The sequence below is a fragment of the Ambystoma mexicanum genome, chromosome 11 (assembly GCF_040938575.1).
Source record: "Ambystoma mexicanum isolate Mex_15411 chromosome 11, UKY_AmexF1_1, whole genome shotgun sequence".
Lineage (NCBI taxonomy): Eukaryota > Metazoa > Chordata > Amphibia > Caudata > Ambystomatidae > Ambystoma > Ambystoma mexicanum.
The window spans coordinates 646613819-646626832 of NC_090934.1; the positions used below are offsets into that span (position 1 = coordinate 646613819).

At 41.2% G+C, this 13014-nt stretch overlaps 1 protein-coding gene across 1 annotated transcript in view; it reads left to right on the plus strand.

Moving 5' to 3' along the window:
* BBOX1 (gamma-butyrobetaine hydroxylase 1) overlaps positions 1-13014 on the plus strand; it is a 552973-nt gene that overhangs the window by 69705 nt on the left and 470254 nt on the right. The window contains exon 2 of the mRNA XM_069623505.1: positions 12311-12760. Within this exon, the coding sequence (XP_069479606.1) occupies positions 12371-12760 (390 nt within the window). The 5' untranslated portion in view covers positions 12311-12370. The remainder of the gene's footprint in view (positions 1-12310; positions 12761-13014) is intronic.

Here is a 13014-nt window from a genome sequence, read left to right on the forward strand (position 1 = left end):
AATGTTTGTTGGTATAGAGGTCAAAACTCTGTCACCATGATAGATGCTATTCCATTCCGCTGATGAGATCATTGATGAATGAGGGCCTGCCGAAGTCCTCATGACTTTGTATTTGAAAAAGTGAAAATAGGCTAATTTTTCTAACTGGTGTTGCCGATAATATGCCAGAATTCTGCACACTCGATGGACGATTCTAAATTGGTTCAAAGGGAGCATGTGTCACTGTTTCAAGGTTGGTAAACCATGTCCTAGCATGCATGCATGAAACCAGCACACCATATATGGAAGATTCTACTTTTTTTATTGCAATATTAAAATACCACCTGGCAAATCTCTCACGTCTTTCAGGTGCTCACTAGTGCAAACGTAATCAGTAAGTGCTGTAAGTGCCAGCTGAGGGAGACATTTGCTGTCTGCTCTGGCTGCCAAGTAGGTAGTGGAAATGTACAGCATCTTCACACAAAGACCTAATCAACTGTTATGTCAGACACTAATAAGACCCATAATTATGTGACGGTCATCTATAATTCACCTTGGATTTGAGGGGCCTTGTAAAGAGATGCACACCCATATTTAACTTCTAGCAAATAATCCTGGACAGTCAACTAAATAACTGACCTCTATAAGGACTTGTAGGCTTTGATGAGTGCCCTCTGTTAAGCTCCTATTTTCACGTCCTAAAGGAAGTGTTAGTTAAACTGGATGAGACGAGGGTGTTGACTTCCGAGAGAGATGTGATTTTCTTTAGTAGCAGGCTTTTGGACTATAAGACTGTACGGTTATATGTGATCTTACCAACCACAATTACAGAGTGCTACTTTTCATCGTGGAATAAATACTGAAAAATACCCCAAGCCCTCCCTTTTTTTAACCCTTAAAACACCACCCCAAACCTATGCCGACTGATTTTGACTCCTTTACCCCACTACTCTTTATTTATTTAATTAATGGTCGCAGTGTTTTTCTGTGTTTTGCTCCACTCTGAAATGTATCACTCTTTTATGTTTCAGATGTTTTGACTGGATACTGGATGTACTTGTTTGGCAATCGCTCAATGCAAGCTGCAAATGTCTCTGTACTATCGGCCACTTAGGTGGTTCATGACAATAACGGGGGATTGTGAGATGGCAATATCTGTTTAAGCTTTACCTAACATTTTGTAACTTAAGCTCGGGATCCACTATCTGACTCATCTGTGCCATAGATGTAAAATTATATCAAGCACAATGCCACCGGGGCTAAACCAGGAGGACTTCAAAATAAAAACAACATGAACATGAGAGGAAATATAGTTGAATTAGAATAGAAAGATAAGCGAGAGAGAGGGAGACCATGAATGCAACTATAAACTAAACATAGCATGCAAACCAGAATATATACTTCAATTGAAAGCAATTGGAAATAAAACAGAAGTGGCAAAATATGTAATGAAAGATATAGTTCAAACAGAGGTTGGAAGAAGGAATTAAGGCAGGTTGTAAAAGAACAAGAAATGCAGGTTTATAACTTCAAAGGTTATAAGGATATTATTTTTTAAAATATCATGATGCCTGTACCTGCATGTGCTTCATAGCATACTTATATGCCATAAACAATTTTGTTTTGATTGCATTTTTGAGAATGAGAGAACATGCACAGGTTTATGTCAGGAAGACAGAGATAAAACTATCAAAAGCTGGGGTAAAACATACAAATCTGTGAATTGTCTGCTTGGAATCAGTGCGATAGACCGAAAATACAGATAATAGTTGATTTTGGAGACACATACATTCAAAACAGATCCTTGCTTACAATGCCATAATGAATATCTTGTGCAGAAATAAAATGTTAACGCAAACACAGGATAGATGTAATGCAGGCAGACGCGGGGATCTGTGTTGCTCCAGGTCGTCTTGCTTCCAGGGTGAGCGCCTTGCCCCTGAGATATCCTCCTGAGACTGAACATTAAGACTCCAACAAGGAATGATAGAGAATGTTAGAAAAGCATATCCTGGCCTATCATGTCAAAAGCTTCAACATCTTTGCACAAGCTAAGAGAAATAGCTTTTACTGATGCAAAGAAGTAAGATGATTATTGACATAGAGAAGAGTTACGCCTGTACAGAATAAAATCCAGACTGAAAATATGGAAGGAACAAATGAGGTCAAGAAAAGCTGTGATTTGAAAATAAAAAGCATGTTTGAGTATTTGAGCCTTGTAAAAAGAGGAATATACTGAAAAATGTAAAAGTCCGAAAAGGTTTTTATTTGAGGTTGTCATAGATGATAGTATACTTAACAAAATCATGTTGGTTAGGGGTAATTATTATTGGGGTATTTATTCAGTGCAGTCTTAGCATTCGGGAAGCAACAGAGCACTTAACAATCGGAGGGAATGAACATGGTGAGGGCAGCAGCAAACCAAGAGAGTGGGGGTAAGACCAGAGGGGACGGCGGGTGAATTTGGCACTAGGCGTTCTGAGACCAACCAGTGGAGAAAACAGTGGGGAGCAGATCACCCAGTCTCGGGTAGTGTGGGGAGTGGAGGGTGTGTCGGCCAATGTGTTAGACAAGGCATGTCTTCTGGTTCTTTCCTTCCTGCACTGGCAGACCTCCAGTCTGCACATGTCTTTACTTTTTGTGGATCATTGGCCTCTGGAGATAGTGAGTTTATCCGTGAGATAGCTTGGGGACTTCAGGGTGACAGCCTTGTAGATGATGCAGCAGATTTTCAAGATGGTACAGGCTTTCAGCAGGAGCCAGTGCAGTTGCCACTGCAGTATGATGACGGTCGGCTGACCAATTCTTGGACGGCAGATATGAAGTTGTTTTCTGGGATGAAGGGCTTGATTTTTGGCAGGTGAGAAAGTTGGTACCAAGCCGTTTTGTTTCTGCCTTGCTGTTTTCTCTTTGAAGGACAGGTGTCTGTCAAGGGTCTTGGAGCAGCTGGCCAGCTGAGATGTTTAGCCATCGAGGTCCATAGCAGATAGTCAGGTCTAGATGTCATTGTGTTCAGTGTTGTTGGTCAGTAGTAGGAATTCAGTCATGGAAGTGTTGAACTTTAGGATGGAAGACATCTTCAACTATAGCTGTGTGTCATCTATGCAGCAAATGTGTGCATATAAAATTGGTAGATCACATAGTGGATACATGGATTCAAGAAGAACGCAAAGACTAAGTATTGTCCGTCTATAATTTTTAATACATGCCTGGACCCAGTCAACTTAAATGGAAAACTTCACAAACAAACAAAGATAGGCCTTTAGGCCTGTGGTGCAATTGTCCAGTCCATAGAGATTAAAAAAAAAGGTTTCTTCACCTCCCCTCCATGCATTGCAGGTTTAAGGGAAATGAAACCCACACTTTGGTGGAAACTAACTGTGAGTTTCTGGGGATCGCATTCCAAAGTTGAAAACTTGCCAACTGTTTGTGAATGTGTGGGATAGTTCAAAGACTTTGTTGAATGATGTCAAGAGAGAAAGACAGAGAATAATAAAGATAGATAGATAGATAGATAGATAGATAGATAGATAGATAGATAGATAGATAGATAGATAGATCGATCTCTGGTACTCTGCCTGGAGTGGATGCTTTTTGGAACCTGACCCTTCTCTCTGGTTATCCCTAGCGTTAACTTCCTGCCCCAGTCTTGTTGCTCCGCCTGGTGTCCGTGCCTACCGAAGACTGTGTGGGCCTGCTGGAACCTTCCTACTTTGGATTACTGGGCCCTGGTAATCTTCCCTCTCTCCTTTGCTCCTTGCTCTTCTCTGGTTTCTTCTGACCTCCTGCATACTGCTTTTTTCCTCTGCTATGATTGCGTGTGTTTCACTCCTGAGCCCTGATGTCCATTCACCCCTCTCACCACTGAGGTTTACCTCCTCTTCTTGAGACTGTCCTCCTTCTATCCTTCCTACTTTATTTTGCCGTGTCTCCTTCTCTGGTGTTTGCACTCTACTTCCACTTCTTCCTTCCTGTTACCTCCTCCTGCCAAAGTTCGACTTCACCTGTTACGACCACCTTCCCTACCCCCTGTAAGGAACTCATGGTGGCAACAGTAAAGATAGATACAACTGATCACAGTTCACATATTTTTATTAAACTGTAAATGCAGGATGGAGAAGCGCCTAACTGTTAAGGTGGATTTCTAAACTCTGACCTGGTGGGCAGAAGTTTAGGAGGCCACCTTCGGCTTAGTGAAACACGGAAACCTTCTGTACAAGTCACACCAATCTAGGTATCTTGGTAGGTGGTCATGACTAAATCTCAGCAGGGGTGAGAGTGATCGGAAGCCCACAATGAGCACACCCAGCAACAAACCACAAAATACTCTTAAACAAGTGTATATGAAAAATATCTATACATTTATTAACGACCAGACCAAATAGAATCAAGTAACTTTGGCAATAAGAAAACAGGTATCACACAAATCCTTAAACTATACAATATATATACAACACATTTCCTAATGCAATTCAGTTACAAGATATAACCACAACCTGTGAAGAGAGGGTTAGGTAAGTACACAAATGGCATTAGGTAATTCTTCAGAGTTCATTCCATAACTTTTGAATCCAGCCCTAAGAAGTGGGGAGCCTTATTCTAAACAGTACAGTTGTGCATGAAAGTGCACGATCCTGCAGATGAACAAAAAGTGGGTCTTCTTGTAGGAGCTGTATCAAATCAGGAAGGGGCTTGAGGTGATGAAGAATTGGTTCTCACTATTCGAGTAGGCCCTGCCCCTGGTGGCAAAGCAGTGTTCCCACCACAAGCCGACAGTTCCATATCAGCTATCAGGTTCTTCAATGGTAAGTCTCTTTTCAATAAAGTCTCTTGCCTTCGAGGGCCTGATGTATTCAACAACAAAACAAACAAAACGTTTTTTTCCAAATGAACTTAGTTTTTTTGACTTTTCACCCCTGGATCTCTTTGGGTCGAGTTCAGAACCCTAGGCTTCCCTCGATCAGGCTCAGGCCTTTCTTTCTGGATCTCCCACTTCCAGGTTTGGCTCCAAATGCCAAAAGGGAACAATCAACTTCCTGTGGTCTTACAATACTCCTTGCATTCACAAATCCTAATGTCTTTTCAAACAATTCACTGTGGACATCCCTCGGTCGGGTTCACTCTTGTCAACACACTGTTCATGGGACTTCAGGATTCATCCCTTTTTGTTAGCATGCCTCCGCTGGGTTCACTCTTGCCAACCTTTGCAACACACTGTTCATGCGCTACATTCACCAAGTGGGACTCATTTCCCTTAGCTTCACAATCATCTGTCAGCCAAAGACTTTCAACTTTACAGAGGATTTTACAAGACCCCTGTATGACCACTTTGACCTCTTTTCGCCTTTTCACAAGGCCTTTTAGTTACGGTAGTTTCTACCATTGGGTAATTGCCCAGAGTTTCCTGCATGAGCACCCACATGGTGCCGGACTCCTCTTTTGCTGGTTTTCCCCCTTTTTCATCAATAGCTCTGAACTGGAGTCTTCCAGCTTTTTAAGATGAGATAGCATTGCCCTTGAGGTGGATGGGGATGCAGAAGTTACTCAAACATCAATAATCGAAAATACTCAGGTAGATGGCAAAAGGATAACTTTTTCAATATCAATTATCTAAAACAGGGAGTACAACGGACATCAACGGATGTCTCAGCGTAATATCTCTCCATGCATCTTTAAAAAAAGCACTCTTTTATAGCAAAAAATCGTCATTGATGATGTCAACCTACGTTTTACAAAGGCCATCCTACGTAGCAAATTACATAAACCTAGTGGCAATTGTGATAGGCTCTTAAGGAACTTCTAAGTATATGATCCATACTCGCCTATAAGAGTGAAGAAAAATTATAGGTTTCTTAACATCAGGTGGGGCAACTAAGCCCTCCCCTAAAACAGGTCACTATGAACGTCACTAAATACACAACGTCCCATTGGCTACATAACTATAGGACCCATAATCACGTGGCCCCCTACTATTGGTTGGCACTCTAACCTCTGTCAGTACTTTTCAACCTACATTAGCAGCACACAGATTGGACTTCCAGGTGCTTGTGAGCTAGTCTTAAACCATAGCTTCCCACCATAGCTTCCCACCAATTAGCATATTCATCTATCGTCACCTCAGTGGTCTGCTGTCAATAAAGGTTTTGAACTGGTCCTTGGGAGTGTTATTTGCTCTGGAGAATTCAGGGGAGTGAAGGCACGCTCTGCCCTCATGAATAGGTGTGACCATCGTGTTCACTCAACTTCATCCTTCCATGTGACTGAAGATCACAAAATTGAGCCCTAGGGTATTTAAAATAATATTTTCTAATAGACCTCTGATGTCTTCCTTGTTTTTGTCCATGTCTTCTGAACAAGAGTTTCGTTCTTTTACACAATTTGTATCCAAAGTCTGCTCACTCCAGCCTGATAAGACGTTGGCTTCTTGGCGCATCCAGTCTCACCTTTCTGAGATCTGCTTCTGTAATTTCATTGCTTTTTTAACTGCGACACACTAAAAACAAGGTCTTCCTTCTGTGGTCCAGATCTTCTATAACTCGTTGTGGAAACATCCATTCTTTACTCACTTCTATATCTATATGTATATGTTGGCGCATGCCGCAATCTATTCACTATAAAGCTAGCCTCAAGAATACTTCATCTGCTTGTGTTTTTTTGTATATGTACACGTGTAAAATGACTTGATATCTTCATCGTTTCTGCAGCATACACTTCTTCATCTTGATCCCAAGAAGCCACTTATCCTTGGTACTTTCTTGATGCCTTATAAAATATCTGCATTCTCTTGTCTCTGCATCTTTTCCATGTATGTCAGCTTGGCCCTGTGTGACAATGATGGTGACGTCACCATTTTTCTTTGCCATCCATTGATCCTGCTTCTTCCGGGATTTCATTTGAATGGCCATCATACTGTCTCGTGTGCAAGTATGGCTTCCTAAATGGGAACCTTGCTTCCAGGATTCTCTTCAGTATTTTCACTGGTACAGCACAAGTCCCACACTCTGGTTTCCAGCTCATAGGCAATATGGGCAAAATGGTTGAGGTGGGTGTACTTAGCTCCTTCTCTACTGCTCTTTAAGCCTTTCACAGTTCAAATTAGTTTCCTACTTTTCATTCAACAAAGTTTGGTTTCTTATCGACTCTCCCCTCGACTCACCAGCTATGATGAACCACTTAGCTTTCTTTCTCTTTGGAGTCAAATTTGGTACCACAGAGACAAGCGTCTCTCCCCGGCTTTGTAATCAGCAGAGGAGGGTCTCATGTACCGTTGACATCTGCTGCAACACATGCTGGCTATTGTTTGCAGTCTTACAATTCCTTCTGCAGAGGTTTTAATTGTGCTGAATCAATTGTAATAACAGCCTCTGCGTTTTATATTTGGAAAAAGGCTTTGCGAATATTAGAATAGATTTTGAACATTGCATTTTACTGAGAGACTATGGGCCTCATTATAAATTTGACGGTCCAGAAACTACGGTACTGGTAAACTTGCCGGTATCATTGTTTCCAGACCGGCAAACTACAAGTTCTGCGAGCTGGTGCCTTTCAGCCCGTCAGGTCTGACCTGGTGGGCTGAACGGCACCCATGCGCAGACCTCGATGGTTGCACCAGCACTATTCATGAATGGTGCCGGTGCATCCGGCCTCCCCATTCCTATTGAGTCCAATGGGACTCAAATGAGAATGGGACTAATATTTTCTGGCGCCCGAGAATGGCCAATTGCTGGGTCCGCCCATTGCCCATTCCTGGGCGCCGGAAAATTCCTGACTCCAGCACGGCTACCGCCAGAGTCATAATGAGGCCCTATCTCTATTAGAGTGGGTTTTTATTGGATCTAAAACTTGCTGCTATTTGGATTTTAAAGATTTTTGTGTTTTTATCATTATCTATTGTACTGTGTATTTCCAATATGCAATTTAGTGATAGGGTTTTTCTCATATGTTTTGTTTTGTTTTTATCTGAATATGTAGTGTATTGTAACTGTATTTATATATTCACTTTTTTGTAATGCATGTGCTTAAAGTTTTTTTAATTAACCAATGCACTATAAAAATGTAAAAAAGAAATGTACATTTAAAAGATAAGTCATCTTTACTTTCCTCATGATTAACTACTCATGTGCTCCATTTGGAACACTTTGCACATTAACTTTTAAAATTGATCTTATAAAATGAAAGATGGGTTGCATTCCTGATTGAACTACCCTTCATTATATTTCAGTAAAGTAAACTAAGTTTTCTTCTGTGCTTATCAGCGTTCCTCACATATGTATTCCTGTGATGAAGTATTAATGTTCTGACCTGTACAGGGGCCTGAACTCTTCAGAACCAAGTGCGTGGTCTTAGGGCGCGTTCTTGCCTTCAAATTAGGTAATGTCACATTTGGAAAATTCTACATAATTTATCGGGTTCTGTCTCTTATGATAGCAAGTAAATAGCTGCATCGCGAAGGTGCACCCATTTAATTGGTAACTGCAAAGAAAAATTCATGAACTAAGTGATTAATTATACCAGCAGCTCTTGCTTTAAATTGAGGCGGCTTCCATGTCTCATGTTAAGTTCTGTCCAATACGTGAGCTGGCACCTATCTGCTTGCTTTGTTGGTGCAATATTTTTCCATACAATCATTTCTTAAACAGCACACTTGAAAGAAGCTGTGCAGCTGTTCAACGTCTCATGCTTTAGTTCAATTACTTTAGTTAATTGTATCTTCACAGCATCATGAATATGATTTACAGTGCTACCATTATGTAAGTGCAACATGAACGTGATTTATAATGACAATGGTGTTGTACATTGCAGTGACATTCATCAGGAAACTATCGTAAAATGCTTCTGTGTACTGTTTGTGACCTGACACATATTGGGTTATTTTATATGTACCCCTGGTGAAACAATTGTACATTGTATGGCCCCTCAAGAGCCACCCTTCCTCCCTAGCACCAGCTGTAGGTCCCACTTTTTGGGTAGAATATGTGTCAACTACATACAACCTAGAACAGGGGTGCCAATAGAATGAGCAGCTGAGGCACTTCCATCACCCTCACCCTGCTCCACACAAATCTAAACTGTGGCAACAGCGGCAGCAGATGCTTCTGAAAGATAGAAACACATCCTGTCATGCTCTCAGCATTTGATTTGTTAGCATAGGCAGTGTTACTCTCATACCCTTGCGCGCTGTATAACACATGCTTAAATTTCCTGCACTCTGCATGGTTAACAGTGGGGTGATGTGACACAGCCTTGCAGTGGGCTTCACACTACTGTCCTCACACTCAATCATTCACCCGTTTTCACATTCTCAATAATTTGCCCATCTTCACTTTATCCATCCCTACATGCTTATTCAGTAGTCCATTTATCCATATTACACTTATGCATTTTACTGCTGATATCTACCAACTGACACTGTTATGTTCCCATAATCTTTCATTCATCTTCAGAATTGTTCATTCATCGCTCCAGAACCATACCCTTTCTCATTCCTCTATCCTCATAATCATTCATCAACACATCCTCCCTGGCTCTTTGTCATTAATCTTCACATTTATTTAATTGGCTTTTTATAATGCACCTAATACCATACCTGAGTTTGGTTTCTAAGCGTGGATCCGGGATTTGAAACTCTGTTGCTCTGCGTGGTCTTGCTTCCAAAACCAGCGCGTTGCCCCTGTGCTATCCTCTATTCACATTTGTTTTCATCTGTTTTAATTCATCGAACACTCTTAAACCCTGCTACTACCCTGTCTGCTTTCCTCTTTACATGTCCCCCTCTGCCTTAGTGGGTCTACTTGCATTCATTCCAAAATTATTTACACCATACAAAAGTCAAAGGAATTTGTTTTGTAGTGCTTTTTCTGGATACAGTTACACTGCGTTGAGGTGGATCCTTTAGTGTTATAACTGCAAAACCCATGCTAGCCCTTCATGCATAGATTAAACACACTCCAGTACCCAGGACCTGCGTATTGGGACATTTATAGAAGTATCCCTTGGCTCACATATGCACTTTACTAGTTAAAAAATGTATGATTTGAGAAATAGCAGCAGTAACAGGATTGTAGAAAATGTCCACGGAAGTACATTTTCAAAAACAGGATATGCACTATAAATCAGCATGGGTGTGTGCTTGCCCTTATATTTAGACCGTTATCATAAATGTCTGTGCTGTGTAAACTGAGCATGTACTTACAATTCCATGTGGGAAAAAGAAACAATCTCTCAGTTTAACTCTTGGACCCCCAAAAGAGTGACAGATTTTTTTTTCTCAAACATGAAGATATGTGGTCATTCTTATATTCCCAAAATGCTCTTTGTTTTAATGCAAAGCAGCCAGGTACTTTCACTGGTGTTATCGCCTTCCCATTTCTCAAAAGGATATTTCGACAGAGCACAACAGGAGTGTACCCAACTTTACATATTGTAAAGATAAATAATTTAGATGGTTTTTCTAGGTTTCCCTAATGTGCTTTGCTCAGAAAGACAAGTATAACTTTTGTATCATGACTAAAATATGTACTTGAATTGATAATTAGAAAAGAACACTGTACAGTTTTAAAGAAGGGAAGTTTATAATATTAATAGAATTAAATAATTTCCTTTTTCTATAACTGCCATTTTCTAGAAAACATACCCCTTCCCTCAAGATATTACCCCATACCTCCTACTCCCCCTCTGGTCACACAGCTATCAGCAATTGCCACTGTGGCTTTGCAATGGTGCACCTGACACAATGTGACACCAACCCACATGGAAGGAAATAGAAACGTAGAATGTAACATAGGGTGATAGAATTACAGAGAGAGAAAGAGATGGTAGAACAGGTAAGAGGGGGAGTGTGAGATTGGCATATGGCTCCTCAGCATCATCAATGCCTCCCTTGCAGATCGATCATTCCCAGAGACACTCAAGACTGGTCTCATATGACCTCTGGAAAAAAACAACCATAAAACATGGCCAAGTACAGGCCCATTATAAACCTCTTGTGAATTGACAAAAGTCTTGGAAAAAGTAGTTTCTACACAACTACCGAAATGAATCAAACCACTCCACCTCCTAGATGACTATCAGTCAGCGTTACCCCACAAAGTGTAGCAGAAAGATACCATTCTGGTAGTGGATGATTCTTCTCGAAATCATGGATAAAGGCGACTCATGTCTCCTCATCCTCCTTGACCCGTCGCCTCCATCCAACACCATCAACCACTGCACCCTTCTTTCCCTCCTTGCTGACAGGATGGGATTCTCTGGCACTGTCCTGAATTGGTTTACCTCCTACCTTGCCGCCAGACAAAAGGCTATCCAGATGAACATGTTGCATTCTTTCTGACTCCAGTTTTCCTGCGGAGTCCCCCAAGGCTTCATCTTCTCACCAATCCTTTTTAACCTTTACATGGAGCCTCTGGGCACTCTTCTCAAAGATCCCAATATAGCCATCCTCCAATCTCTATCCTTTGAAAAAAATCAATCCCTTCATCCTGCCACAGGACTTCGAGACCGCAGTGCAGGCCCTTGTGGTCTGGCACATCAATGGGGGAAACACTCTCCTGACCGGGCTCCCGGCTGCTCACTTGGCTTCGCTAAAATTAGTCCTCCATGTTGCAGCATGTCTTATTACGGGAGCATGGATATTTGACCAAATAACCCCCATACTACACAAACTACATTGGCTTCCACTCCAAGCCAGGATGCAGTTCAAGACTTCATTTATCATCTACAAAGCAGTCACAAGTAGCACACAAGCGTACCTGGCGGCTTAGGTCCACATATCTGATGGCACATGCTCCTCACGCAGCAAATTGATCAACCTGCTTGAATCTAAACTCGTCTGCAAAGAGATGACTCGCAAACAATCCTACTCTTGTCATGCACCCACCCTCTGGAACTCGATCTCGGTGTCAGCTCGGAATGCCCCCACAATTCTCCAATTTCACAAATATCTCAAAAAATGTCTCTTTCAACAACACCAGAACAAGGACTAATTCCAATGGACGCACATGCCGACACACATACCTCACAGTGCTGCACTTCCCACACTCCGTACAGCGCTCTGCTGCTCTCGAGCTACGTTCGCACTTTAAACAATAAAATAATAATTAAAAGAAAAATATGATACATTGAGTACATTTACTTTAAGTGAAACATATTTGATGGATGTAGTCTTGAAAACTGGTTGCGGTTCTCATACAAAATTTGGATCTAAGGCTGACAAACTTTGCTAAATGTATGCATGTTTTCAGATTTTAAATGTGCTTTCTAAGTTAGATACATGATGTGATATACCTTATTTCGTGTGCTGTTTTATGTCTAATGTGTTATTTTAATTCTTTAGGTGAACTTTCAGTGACAGAATAGCATTTTTGCTTAATTAGACTTTGAAAGAAAAGGCAAAATGTGGACCGCTGTGGTGAAAAACCTACTGAAAATTAAAAACCATCACCATTTTGCACGACGACTTCTCAGAGTTCGAAAAGCCAAATTTCATCCTTTGGGCCACCCTCTATCAGGGACTCGCTTGCAGCACACTGCTGGCGCCACTCAACCAACTAATTCTTTCAACCTCAGTTTTGGGATCCAGAAAGCAGAGGCCTTGGATGCCAAGAGGTTCCTTCGCATCCAGTGGGAAGATGACAGTGAGAGTTTCTATCCTTATGTTTGGCTGAGAGACAACTGCCAGTGCCCTGATTGTTTCTTACACTCTGCTAAAGCCCGAAAGTTACCTTTTACAGACCTTAATGTGGAAACTGGCGTCCAGGGCATTGCCTTATCAAATACAGAGAAGGTATGTCATACTTTGCATGCCATGTTCAATTAACCTATTTGTATGTCCTTAGGATTATGGATCTTTTTGCATATCTCACCATATGATATAGGATTTCAACATTTGCAGAAGAAATATTTTCAGGTACAACAATTCACAAATACATACCAGATCATTTCAATTAGCCTTTTCTTTGAGATAACCTTATTTGGGGGCGTATGTCCACCGTCTGACTGCTACAAATTAATCTAAACAATAGGCATTGTTCTAAAAAC